This window comes from Aegilops tauschii, chromosome 4, assembly GCF_002575655.3.
Source record: "Aegilops tauschii subsp. strangulata cultivar AL8/78 chromosome 4, Aet v6.0, whole genome shotgun sequence".
In the NCBI taxonomy this organism is placed as follows: domain Eukaryota; kingdom Viridiplantae; phylum Streptophyta; class Magnoliopsida; order Poales; family Poaceae; genus Aegilops; species Aegilops tauschii.
Window position 1 is genome coordinate 24,129,145 of NC_053038.3, and position 11,813 is coordinate 24,140,957.

General features: G+C 45.1%; 1 protein-coding gene across 1 annotated transcript; it reads right to left on the reverse strand.

The window, feature by feature from the left end:
* Positions 1 to 8,559: 8,559 nt before the first annotated feature.
* On the reverse strand, positions 8,560 to 10,755 carry LOC109778842 (ACD11 homolog protein). Its single transcript, XM_045227341.2, has 4 exons — positions 10,009 to 10,755; positions 9,396 to 9,568; positions 9,041 to 9,186; positions 8,560 to 8,848 (listed from the first exon to the last, which is right to left on the reverse strand). The coding sequence occupies exons 1-4, from the start codon at positions 10,267 to 10,269 to the stop codon at positions 8,742 to 8,744; spliced, it is 687 nt and encodes a 228-aa protein (XP_045083276.1). The 5' UTR covers positions 10,270 to 10,755; the 3' UTR covers positions 8,560 to 8,741.
* Between the last annotated feature and the right edge of the window lie 1,058 nt (positions 10,756 to 11,813).

The following is an 11,813-nucleotide window of genomic DNA, read 5'->3' on the forward strand; positions in this document are numbered from 1 at the left end:
TATTTCCTTGTTCATGATAATTGTCTATTGTTCATGCTATAATTGTATTAACTGGAAACCGTAATACATGTGTGAATACATAGACCACAACATGTCCCTAGTAAGCCTCTAGTTGACTAGCTCGTTGATCAATAGATGGTTATGGTTTCCTGACCATGGACATTGGATGTCATTGATAACGGGATCACATCATTAGGAGAATGATGTGATGGACAAGACCCAATCCTAAGCATAGCACAAGACCGTGTAGTTCGTTTGCTAGAGCTTTTCTAATGTCAAGTATCATTTCCTTAGACCATGAGATTGTGCAACTCCCAGATACTGTAGGAATGCTTTGGGTGTATCAAACGTCACAACGTAACTGGGTGGCTATAAAGGTGCACTACAGGTATCTCCGAAAGTGTCTGTTGGGTTGGCGCGAATCGAGACTGGGATTTGTCACTCCGTATGACGGAGAGGTATCTCTGGGCCCACTCGGTAATGCATCATCATAATGAGCTCAATGTGACTAATGAGTTAGCCACGGGATCATGCGTTACAGAACGAGTAAAGTGACTTGCCGGTAACGAGATGGAATGAGGTATTGGGATACCGACGATCGAATCTCGGGCAAGTAACATACCGTTAGACAAAGGGAATTGTGTACGGGATTGATTGAATCCCCGACATCGTGGTTCATCCGATGAGATCATCGTGGAACATGTGGGAGCCAATATGGGTATCCAGATCCCTCTATTGGTTATTGGCCGGAGAGGTGTCTCGGTCATGTCTGCATGGTTCCCGAACCCGTAGAGTCTACACACTTAAGGTTCGGTGACGCTAGAGTTGTTATGGGAAATAGTATGTGGTTACCGAAGGTTGTTCGGAGTCCCGGATGAGATCCCGGACATCACGAGGAGTTCCGGAATGGTCCGGCGGTGAAGATCGATATATTGGACGAAGGGTATTGGAGTCCGGAAGTGTTCCGGGGGTACCAGGCTATGGCTAGCATGACCGAAAGGTGTTTCGGGAGCCCCGGCAAGTGTTGGAGGGCCTCATGGGCCAAAGGGGAAGGGGCAAACCAGCCCACTAAGGGGTGGTGCGCCCCACACACCCTTTCCCACGTTACTTGGGGAGGTGGGGCGCCTCCACCTGGCTTGGGAGGCAAGCCTCCACCTGCTTGGCTTGGGGGGCAAGTCTCCCTAGGATTTTCCCTAGGAAGATCCAATCTGCTTGGCCGCCGCCCCTAGGGGAAACCCTAGGGCGCCTCCCCTCTCCCCTTGCCCCTATATATAGTGGAGGGGTGGGAGGGCAGTTGCACCTCTTCCCTGGCGCAGGCCTCCCTCCTCATACACCTCCTCCTTCTCCTCCGTAGTGCTTAGCGAAGCTCTGCCGGAGAACCACGAGCTCCATTGCCACCATGCCGTCGTGCTGCTGGAGTTCTCCCTCAACTTCTCCTCTCCCCTTGCTGGATCAAGAAGGAGGAGACTTCCCCGGGCTGTACGTGTGTTTGAACGCGGAGGCGCCGTCCGTCCGGCGCTAGATCGGATCTTCCGCGATTTGAATCGCCGTGAGTACGACTCCATCAACCGCGTTCCTGTAACGCTTCCGCTTAGCGATCTTCAAGGGTATGAAGATGCACTCCCTCACTCTCGTTGCTAGCATCTCCTAGATTGGTCTTGGTGACACGTAGGAAAATTTTGAATTATTGCTACGTTCCCCAACATTAACTTGGGGTGCCTTGGGCATCCCCAAGCTTAGGCTCTTGCCACTCCTTATTCCAAAATCCATCAAATCTTTACCCAAAAACTTGAAAACTTCACAACACAAAACTCAACAGAAAATCTCGTGAGCTCCGTTAGTATAAGATAACAAACCACCACTTTAAGGTACTATAATGAACTCATTATTTATTTATATTGGTGTTAAAACTACTTTATTCCAACTTCTCCATGGTTCATACCCCCCGATACTAGCCATAGATTCATCAAAGTAAGCAAACAACACACGAAAAACAGAATCTGTCAAAAACAGAACAGTCTGTAGCAATCTGTATCAAACGTATACTTCTGGAACTACAAAAATTCTACAAAATTAGGAAGTCCTAAGAAATTTGTTTATTAATCTTCTGCAAAAAGAATCAACTGAAAATCTCGTTCCTGTGATTTATGAAAACTAATCTTGTGCGTGCAAAATTTTCTGTTTTTCAGCAAGATCAAATTAACTATCACCGTAGGTTATCCTAAAGGTATTACTTGGCACAAACACTAATTAAAACACAAAACCACATCTAACCAGAGGCTAGATGAATTATTTATTACTAAACAGGAACAAATAGCAAGGAACAAAAATAAAATGGGGTTGCCTCCCAACAAGCGCTATCGTTTAACGCCCCTAGCTAGGCCTTGATAATTCTAACGATGCTCACATGAAAGACAAGAATTGAAGCGCAAAGAGAGCATCAAGAAACACATGACAAACACATCTAAGTCTAACATACTTCCTATGCATAGGCATCTTATAAGCAAACAAATTATCATAGCAAGCAAAAACTAGCATATGCAAGGAAGCGGAAAGAAACAATTGCAATCTCAACATAACGAGAGGTAATTTATTATCATGAAGATTTCTACAACCATATTTTCATCTCTCATAATAATTACATGTGGGATCATAAGCAAATTCAACAAAATAGCTATCACATAAAATATTTTCAACACGATCCACATGCATGCAAAGTTGACACTCTTCCAAAATAGTGGGATTAACATTAACTAAAGTCATGACCTCTCCAAACCCACTTTTATCAAAAATACCATAAGATTGAACATTCTCCAAATATGTGGGATCTAAAGTTTACACTCTTCCAAACCCACTTTCAATATTATTGCAAACACTATTATCAATCTCATATTCATCATGGGGCTTAAATAAATTTTCAAGATCATAAGAAGAATCACCCCAATCATGATCATTGCAACAAGTAGTGGACATAGCAAAACTAGCATCCCCAAGCTTAGGGTTTTGCATATTATTAGCACAATTGAAATCAAGAGAATTTATAGTAAAATCATTGCAATCATGCTTTTTATTCAAGGAGCTATCGTGAATCTCTTCATAAATTTCTTCATCACAATTTTCAGATTCACGAATTTCAAGCAAAACCTCATAAAGATAATCTAGTGCACTCAAATCACTAGAAATTGGTTCATCATAATTGGATCTCTTAAAAAGATTAGCAAGGGGATGAGGATCCATAAACTTTTAGCAAGCGAAGATGCAAGCAAAAAGAAGGCACATGGTAACACAAGATCGAACGGAAGGAGGGCGAATAAAACGACAAAGATGAAGTGGGGGAGAGGAAAACGAGAGGCAAATGGCAAATAATGTAATGCGAGGGATAAGAGTTTGTGATGGGTACTTGGTATGTCTTGACTTGAGCGTAGATCTCCCCGGCAACGGCGCGAGAAATCCGCACGTTGGCGGGAGATCAATGTTGACTTGGCTTGGTGTAAACCTCCCCGGCAACGGCGCCAGAAATCCTTCTTGCTACTTCTTGAGCATGTGTTGGTTTTCCCTTGAAGAGGAAAGGGTGATGCAGCAAAGTAGAGTAAGTATTTCCCTCAGTTTTTGACAACCAAGGTATCAATACAGTAGGAGGATACACGCAAGTCGCCTAGTACCTGCACAAACAAATAAGAACCTTGCAACCAACGCGATAAAGGGTTGTCAATCCCTTCACGGCCACTTGCAAAAGTGAGATCTCATAAAGATAATAAGATAAATATTTTTGGTATTTTTGTTGTATAGATTGAAAAGTAAAGATTGCAAAATAGTAAACGAGATGCGATGTAAATAAAAGAGATATAATATGATAGAAAAGAGACCCGGGGGCCATAGGTTTCACTAGTGGCTTCTCTCAAGATAGCATATTTTACAGTGGGTGAACAAATTACTGCCGAGCAATTGATAGAAAAGCGCATAATTATGAGAATATCTAGGCATGATCATGTATATAGGCATCACGTCCATGACAAGTAGACCGAAACGATTCTGCATCTACTACTATTACTCCACACAACGACCGCTATCTAGCATGCATCTAGCTAGAGTATTAAGTTCATAAGAACAGAGTAACGCATTAAGCAAGATGACATGATGTAGAGGGATAAACTCAAGCAATATGACATAAATCCCATCTTTTTAACCTCGATGGCAAAATACGTGCCTTGCTGCCCCTGCTGTCACTGGGAAAGGACACCGCAAGATTGAACCCAAAGCTAAGCACTTCTCCCATTGCAAGAAAGATCAATCTAGTAGGCCAAACCAAACTGATAATTCGGAGAGACTTGCAAAGATATCAAATCATGCATATAAGAATTCAGAGAAGAACCAAATATTGTTCATAGATAATCTTGATCATAAACCCACAATTCATCGGATCTCGACAAACACACCGCAAAAAGTATTACATCGAATAGATCTCCAAGAAGATCGAGGAGAACTTTGTATTGAGATCCAAAGAGAGAGAAGAAGCCATCTAGCTAATAACTATGGACCTGAAGGTCTGTGGTAAACTACTCACACATCATCGGAGAGGCCATGGTGTTGATGTAGAAGCCCTCCTTGATTGATTCCCCCTCCGGCGGAGTGCCGGAAAAGGCCCCAAGATGGAATCTCACGGGTACGGAAGGTTGCGGCGGTGGAAATAGGGTTTCGTGGTGCTCCTGGATGTTTTGAGGGTATATGAGTATATATAGGCGAAAGAAGTAGGTCGGTGGAGTTGCGAGGGGCCCACGAGGGTGGGGGGCGCGCCCTCCTGCCTCGTGGCTTCCTTGACGTCCACTCCAAGTCTCCTGGATTGTGTTTGTCCCAAAAAGATCCTCGCGAAGGTTTTATTCAGTTTGATATTCCTTTTCTGTGAAACACTGAAATAGGCAAAAAACAACAATTTGCACTGGGCCTCCGGTTAGTAGGTTAGTCCCAAAAATAATATAAAAATGCATATTAAAGCCCATTAAACATCCAAAACAAATAATATAATAGCATGGAATAATCAAAAATTATAGATACGTTGGAGACGTATCAGTCACTCCATATCCTAATATTTTCTCCCATTCCAACCCTCCATATGTAACCTTTTTTGAAAGTTCCAACCCCTTGAGTATACTCTGCCACGTAAATGATGATCCACTCTTTGGGGTAGCTTCCAGAAGGCTCCCATTAGGATAGTATTTCACTTTTAACACCCTTGCACATAGAGATGTTGGGTCAGTAATTAGCCTCCAACATTGCTTTGCAAGCATGGCTAAGTTGAAGGAATATAAGTCTCTGAATCCCATTCCCCCTTCACTTTTCGGAATGCACAACTTACACCATGCCATCCAATGCATTTTTTGGTTTCTTCATCATCACCCCACGAAAAATGTGCAATAATGTCAGTTATTTCTTTGCATATTCCCTTTGGTATACTGAATACAGACATAACAAACACTAGAATTGCCTAGGCCATTGCTTTTATTAATATTTCCTTTCCCCTGACGATAGTTGTTTTTTCATCCAACCAATAAGCCTTATCTTAATCCTCTCACAAAATGCCTGAAGCAATCACTTCTATCTACCCCAACTATTGCTGGCAATCCAAGGTATTTATCTGATAAGGCCTCTATATCAATGTGTAAGATCTCACATATTTCAGCTCTCGAGACCACACTGGTATTAGGACTAAAGAAAATGCTTGATTTCGCCAAACTCACCATCTGTCCAGAACACTAACAATAGGTATCCAGTACTTGCTGTAAGGGAGTTGCATTTAACACATCTGCTCTCATGACTCGTGAGAATTAGAGAATCGTCAGCAAATAAGAGGTGTGATACTGACGGTGCATTTCTACACACTCTAACCCCATTCATGCCACCAACTTCTTCTTCATACTACAACATACTAGATAATCCTTCTCCACAAAGTAAGAAAGGATAGGGAGAAAGAGGATCTCCCTGCCTAATACCCCTTGAAGGTGTAAATATACCAGTCTCTTGAGAATTGAACCTCACCTTATACCTGACTGAGCATACACATGCCATTATCATTTCAATCCATTGTGCATGAAACCCAAGTTTCTGCATCATAGCTTTCAAAAATATGCACTCCACTCTATCATATGCCTTGTGCATGTCTAGATTCACATCACATAAACTTTCATGTCCTGACTTCTTACTTTTAATCTTGTGTACGCACTCATAAGCAATGATTACATTATCCGTGATTAATCTCCCAGGGACAAAAGCACTCTGAGTTGGAGATATGATTTCTGGCAGGATACATTTCAATCTTGCAGCCAACATCTTAGAAATGATTTTATACAACACATTGCATAAGCTAATGGGTCTATACTGGGTTACCAACTCAGGAGAATCTATTTTTGGTATAAGGACAATAGATGTATCATTTCATTCAGCAGGTGTCTGTCTTGAGTTAATAGCATACATGACTTCCTGTGTAATCTCATCTCCAAGGATATGCCAAAACCTTTTAAAGAATATAGCATGAAGCCGATCTGGCCCAGGTGCCTTGAGATCATCAATACTAAAAACAGCTTTGCGGACATCATCTGGTGTATAAGGCGCCATTAACATATTATTCATGTTTTCTGTGACTTTAGTTTGCAGTTTCTCAATGATAGATGGGTCAACTTGCTGCACTTCGGACATGAAAAGATTACTAAAATAATTCTAAATATGAGATGACAAGGCATCCATACCTTCTATCACATTGCCATCTGGGTCTTGGAGCTTTTTAATGTAGTTTTTCTTCCTCCTAGCCGAGGCATAGGCTTGAAAAAACCCCGGGTTTCGGTCACCAAACTTCAACCAATTAACCCTGGATCTCTACATATAATGTATTTGTTCCAATTCCAATAAATATTCAACCAGCTCGGATAACTCTTTCCTCTTCTCTTCGGACTCATTAGATATATGTCATGTCATCATTTTCTCAAGTTCCTTTTGTGCCTTCCGCAGTCACTTTTTTGGCTTCTTCAATACCTTTTGATCCCAATCATGAAACGCTTCATGCATGCGATCAAGCTTTGCATGTATGTTGTGTACTGCGGGGTCGGCACCTGCTTCGTTCCACGCTTCTTGGACTTTGTCACTAAAAGTTTGCTCCTGTAAGCCCCTTGACTCAAATCTCTTTGGTCTTGCATTGCCTTGATTTGGTTGAGTAAAGTGTTCTGTATTTACCAACAGAGGCCTGTGATCTGAGTGATTGTAGGGCAGGTTTTCTAACGCAACCATCGGGAAAAGATTCACCCATGCAGTATTTACGAGTCCTCTGTCCAACCTTTCTCGGATCCGTCCTCGCTGCCAGGTGAATTTGTCGCCGAGGAACCCAAGATCTCTCAGTTCACAGTCATCTATAGCATTTTGGAATGCCTGCATGTACTGCTGTGGGCGATGATTTCCGCCCTCTTTCTCATGCAAAAACTGAATCTCGTACAAATCACCTATGAGGAGCCAGGGAAGATGTTGTGCCCGATGAAGATGGCGCATGCGGTCCCATACATGCCCGTAAGTCTCCACATCAACATGTTTGATTCTTCCAATCTCACATCAATGTTCATCGGATCTAAATTCAGACGTTGAATTTCGATCTCCTTCTTCCAAAACAAGATTAGCCCACCTTTTCTTCCATCTCCAGGACACACAAATTTCTGATCCATGTGCAATCTTTTCCTTAAGCATTTTGCCGGATAACTTTCAAGATGTGTCTCTGACAAAAACATTACTTAAGGATTACATGCTCGCTGGACATCCAGTAGAGCACGGATTGTCGCGGCTTTTCTGAGCCCGTTGCAATCCCAGCTTAAGACTTTCATGACGATCGGTCAGCCGCCAACGAGGAGACCGTACACCTAGTGATCGACAACGAAAAACTCTCGGTCGGTGTAGCCACCAGAGGGCAGCGAAGAGAACTCACGGTTAGCAGAACCGCCGGAGGAAAAAAAACCCCTAGCTCTTTTGCCAGGGGACAGAAAACTGAAGAGGGATCACTTCGTTAGTACATCAAGCCAGCCTCACGAGGAGGCCACAGGGCCAGCGGCCGCCGGCAAGACACCAACCCTAGATCGCCAAGGAAGTCGCCTTTTTTAGTCAAAGTTCAACGGGGCGGCTGTGTCTTGGTGCCTTTGACTTAACCCCCTTTGGAGACTACGACGCCTTCTAGTACGAGGACTCTTCTTTGTAGAGTTTCAATCCTTTTGAATACTTCTCGACGAAAATTCACAACCCATCTCCTACTATGACTGGTTGTTTTTGCTATGGACTATGGCATCAAAAGCCTTTTAATTCAAATTTATATTGCACTCCAACTTTTTTTTGTTCTTGCGTTTTGACAACCCCGCTAAACAATTCGGCTCTTGTTTGCTCTTGTACAAGTACGAAGACAACCATAACATGCACGTACAATTGTTACCAAAAACTACTCTTCTTTCAGGACTCCCTGCTCTCATTTCCTTAATTTGTGATCAACAAGTTGTCCGGTGTGTAATACGAGTAGGAAGCATAAGAATAGCATGATCATACTAGAACCGCCTCTTCGTTTAGAATTAGATTTTTGATATAATCGTACAGTACAAGAGACAGTGCGAAGGGAGAGCATTCACCGCCCCACCAAGGCTAGAAAGCTACGAGAGAAAAACAATAAAACAATGACATCATTAACAGCTCGTGAGGAGAGCTGCAAGCATGATCCTCGATTCAGTTCACCAATCTAGGACAATGTTCCTGGAGAGGAACAGGTTATCGATGTATTCTATAATGGGACTAGATGCATCAATGTATCTCCGCATCTCCTTCTGCACAGAGCAATCTGCAAGCACACACAGACAGAATTGGATTATTGGTCTACCAATAATATCCCTAGACAAGTCAAGGTGCTTGACAGAATTTCGTTATTGACCTATCAATCAACATATCATCTGATGAAAGCATTAAACTATCACTGAATATAAGTTAAGGTAGGTATCCTCTGATGGTGATGGATGTCAAATCATTTGCTTACCAGTTTCGTTCAGCCTCATTATCAACTGCTCTCTGCTGGGGAGAGTGTACATCCCGGCGCCAACCGCCTTTCGGATCGCCCAGCTATGAAACGGGGCGCAAACCTGGCCGTAGGCCGTCGTCGCAGCATCATACAACGAGCCGCCCCTGAAAAATTAGACGCCAGAGAGATTGTAAGTTGTCGTCCGTCCGTATGTTGGCCTCATCAATGATGATTTTATTAGCAACAAACTGATGATGAACCACCATTGATTGCTGCACAAAGCATTTGCTGCTGCTGCCAGCGGAGGAGAGCAAGCTGACAAATTTGTGCTCTGCTGGAACGAACGAATGAGTGAGTGAATGGAGAAACGTACTCGGTTGCGAGGAACTGCTCGAAGAGGGCCTTGATGAGGCCGAGGCCTAGCCGGACCCGGCGCAGGTTCCGGGAATGGCTGCCCTGCTTCTTGACGGAGTCGTTCTCGACGTCCTTGTCCAGGATGTCGTTCAGCGTCGCGTACTCCTTTGATGCCCCGATGAGGTCGTTCACCTGGACGGTTCACCCGAGCAAAAAGTTGGGTTACATTTCTTTCTTTCTTTCTACTACAGGTCGTGGTCGTGACCGAACAAAAAGAGAATAAAAACGATCGTCGATTGCATTTCTTTCTTGCAAACAATCTTGTTGGGGAATCCTAAAAGCTTGCCCATGTTTGTGTGGTTACTTTCTAATCGCAATGAGAACGGGAGAGAATATTCGATCAATTGCGAGCGACGCTGCAAAGATGCCATGGCAGGACAGGAGTACAAAATTTTACCAAAGTCAAACACAAAACAGAGCTTTGTTTCTTGGAAACGGAGCAGGTAATGCGATTTTTCTATCTGATCGCCATGCGGAATCTCGAGACTTCGTCTCCAAGAATAACAATAACAGATCGAAGGGACTCCGAATTACCGGAGGGGAAAAAGAGGCGAGATCGGTTTGGTTTTTACCTTGGTGACGTACTCGCTCTCGGCGAACTTGAAGGCGATGCCGAGGGAGCTGAAGAGGACGGAGACGAGGGCGCAGGTGTCGCCGAAGGGGGCGAGGCGGAGCTCGCCGCCGTCGGCCTCCATCCCGCGCGCCAGCTCCTCGAACGCCTCGGCCACGGCCGTGAGCGGCTGCTCCATGCCCTGCCGCGCCGCCACCACGGCCGCCGCCGCGTCGCACATCTCCTCGGACTGCGCCGGCCTCTGCCCCCTGAACGCCATCATATTATCCTTGACCGATCGATCAACCAACCGCCCCTCCTCCTCCCTCGCTCGCTCTCGCCGGTGGCGCGCGGAGGCCGTTGCTCCCCCTCCTCCTACTCCTCCTCCTGGCCGCCCCTCGTCCTCTCTCTCTCTCTCTCTCTCTCTCTCTCTCTCTCTCTCTCTCTCTCTCTCCTCGGCACCGAAGGCGCGGCCCAACAACCGTTAACGGATGGTGGTGGTGGCACGGGCGGACGGGCGGGCGCACGAGGCAGAATGGGCTCACGGAAAATATAGCGAGGTGAGGTCAGACGCGCCTCCGGGGAGAGGAGGATGCCGTCTATGTATAGGGGGAGGCTGGGGTGGGGTGCCGCCGGGAATCTGCTGCGGGGGGTGGGGAGCAGGATCGGAGGAGGAGAGGGATTTGGAGAGGAAGTGCGAGGCGAAATCGGGGTCCTCTTTTTTTTTCCTATATAGGCATCGTCCAGGATTTTCGTGAGGGGGCGGCGCACGGGAAAGGGGGCCAGGTGGAGTCCTAAACTGAAACCAGACGAACGAGAGAGAGAGACTGGTCGTGGTCGGTCAGTTGATTGGCGTGTTGGGGGAGTAGAAAAGTGGTAGGAACTCGGACGCGATGATGTTTCCTTGTACTTACGGCAACAGCGATATTACTTTACTTTTTTTTCGGGGGACAGTGATATTACGTAAGCTAATAAAAATATATTTCAAAAAAAAAGAATAACTAAAATATGATATCACTTCGGAATCGGCACGTGCTCCTGCACGCGAAAAATGGTTCTTGAAATGCCAAAAATATCCCAACAAAAACTTGACGTGCTCATAGACACATCCAAATGCTACCTGCAAATTTTTAGATAAAAGATTAAGCATGTTGGCTTATAAAAAAACAAATTGAACACCAAATGTTACACCCAAATTAGCTTTTTCACCGATGGAACACTATTACTCTGTTTCGCATGAAAATTGTCAAGCATGCTTGCGACACTAACAAGAACATCTAAAAAAGTTCGAATTTTTTTAAAAAAAAATTGATTTTACTGTTCATGCTGGAGCAAATGCACCCGAGAGCCAAAACGCCCGAGTCTATTTTTGGCCGGAAATACAATACGGCTCCCACATGCACGACACTCCTAAGACTTTAAGCAATTTGGGAGGAACGCTTTTTTTTTACTGTCCGATCTTCCTGCGCGGATCTTAGCACGAAGTTGGTGACACGTCAATTTTTGTAGTCGTTCGCTAGGACGTCCTCTCGGTGCTAACGGTTTTCAGATTCTTCTCCCCATCACCCGCACTCTCTCCTCACTTGATCCTCGATCATTCGTCCACCGCCTCATTCAGTTCCCACACTGCTGCGCCATTGTAGCCTCCGCACCGCGCAGTCCTGCGCCACCACGGCACAACTCTTGGCGATGAGCCCCCGCACCACCACCGGGGACACGACCATCTCCATCCCCATCGACGCTCCTCCCCAAGGCGAACGGTGACGGGCTCGAGCGCATGGAGGCGCCGCCCTCGACGACGCGCCCCCTCCAACAGGGTGACGCGCC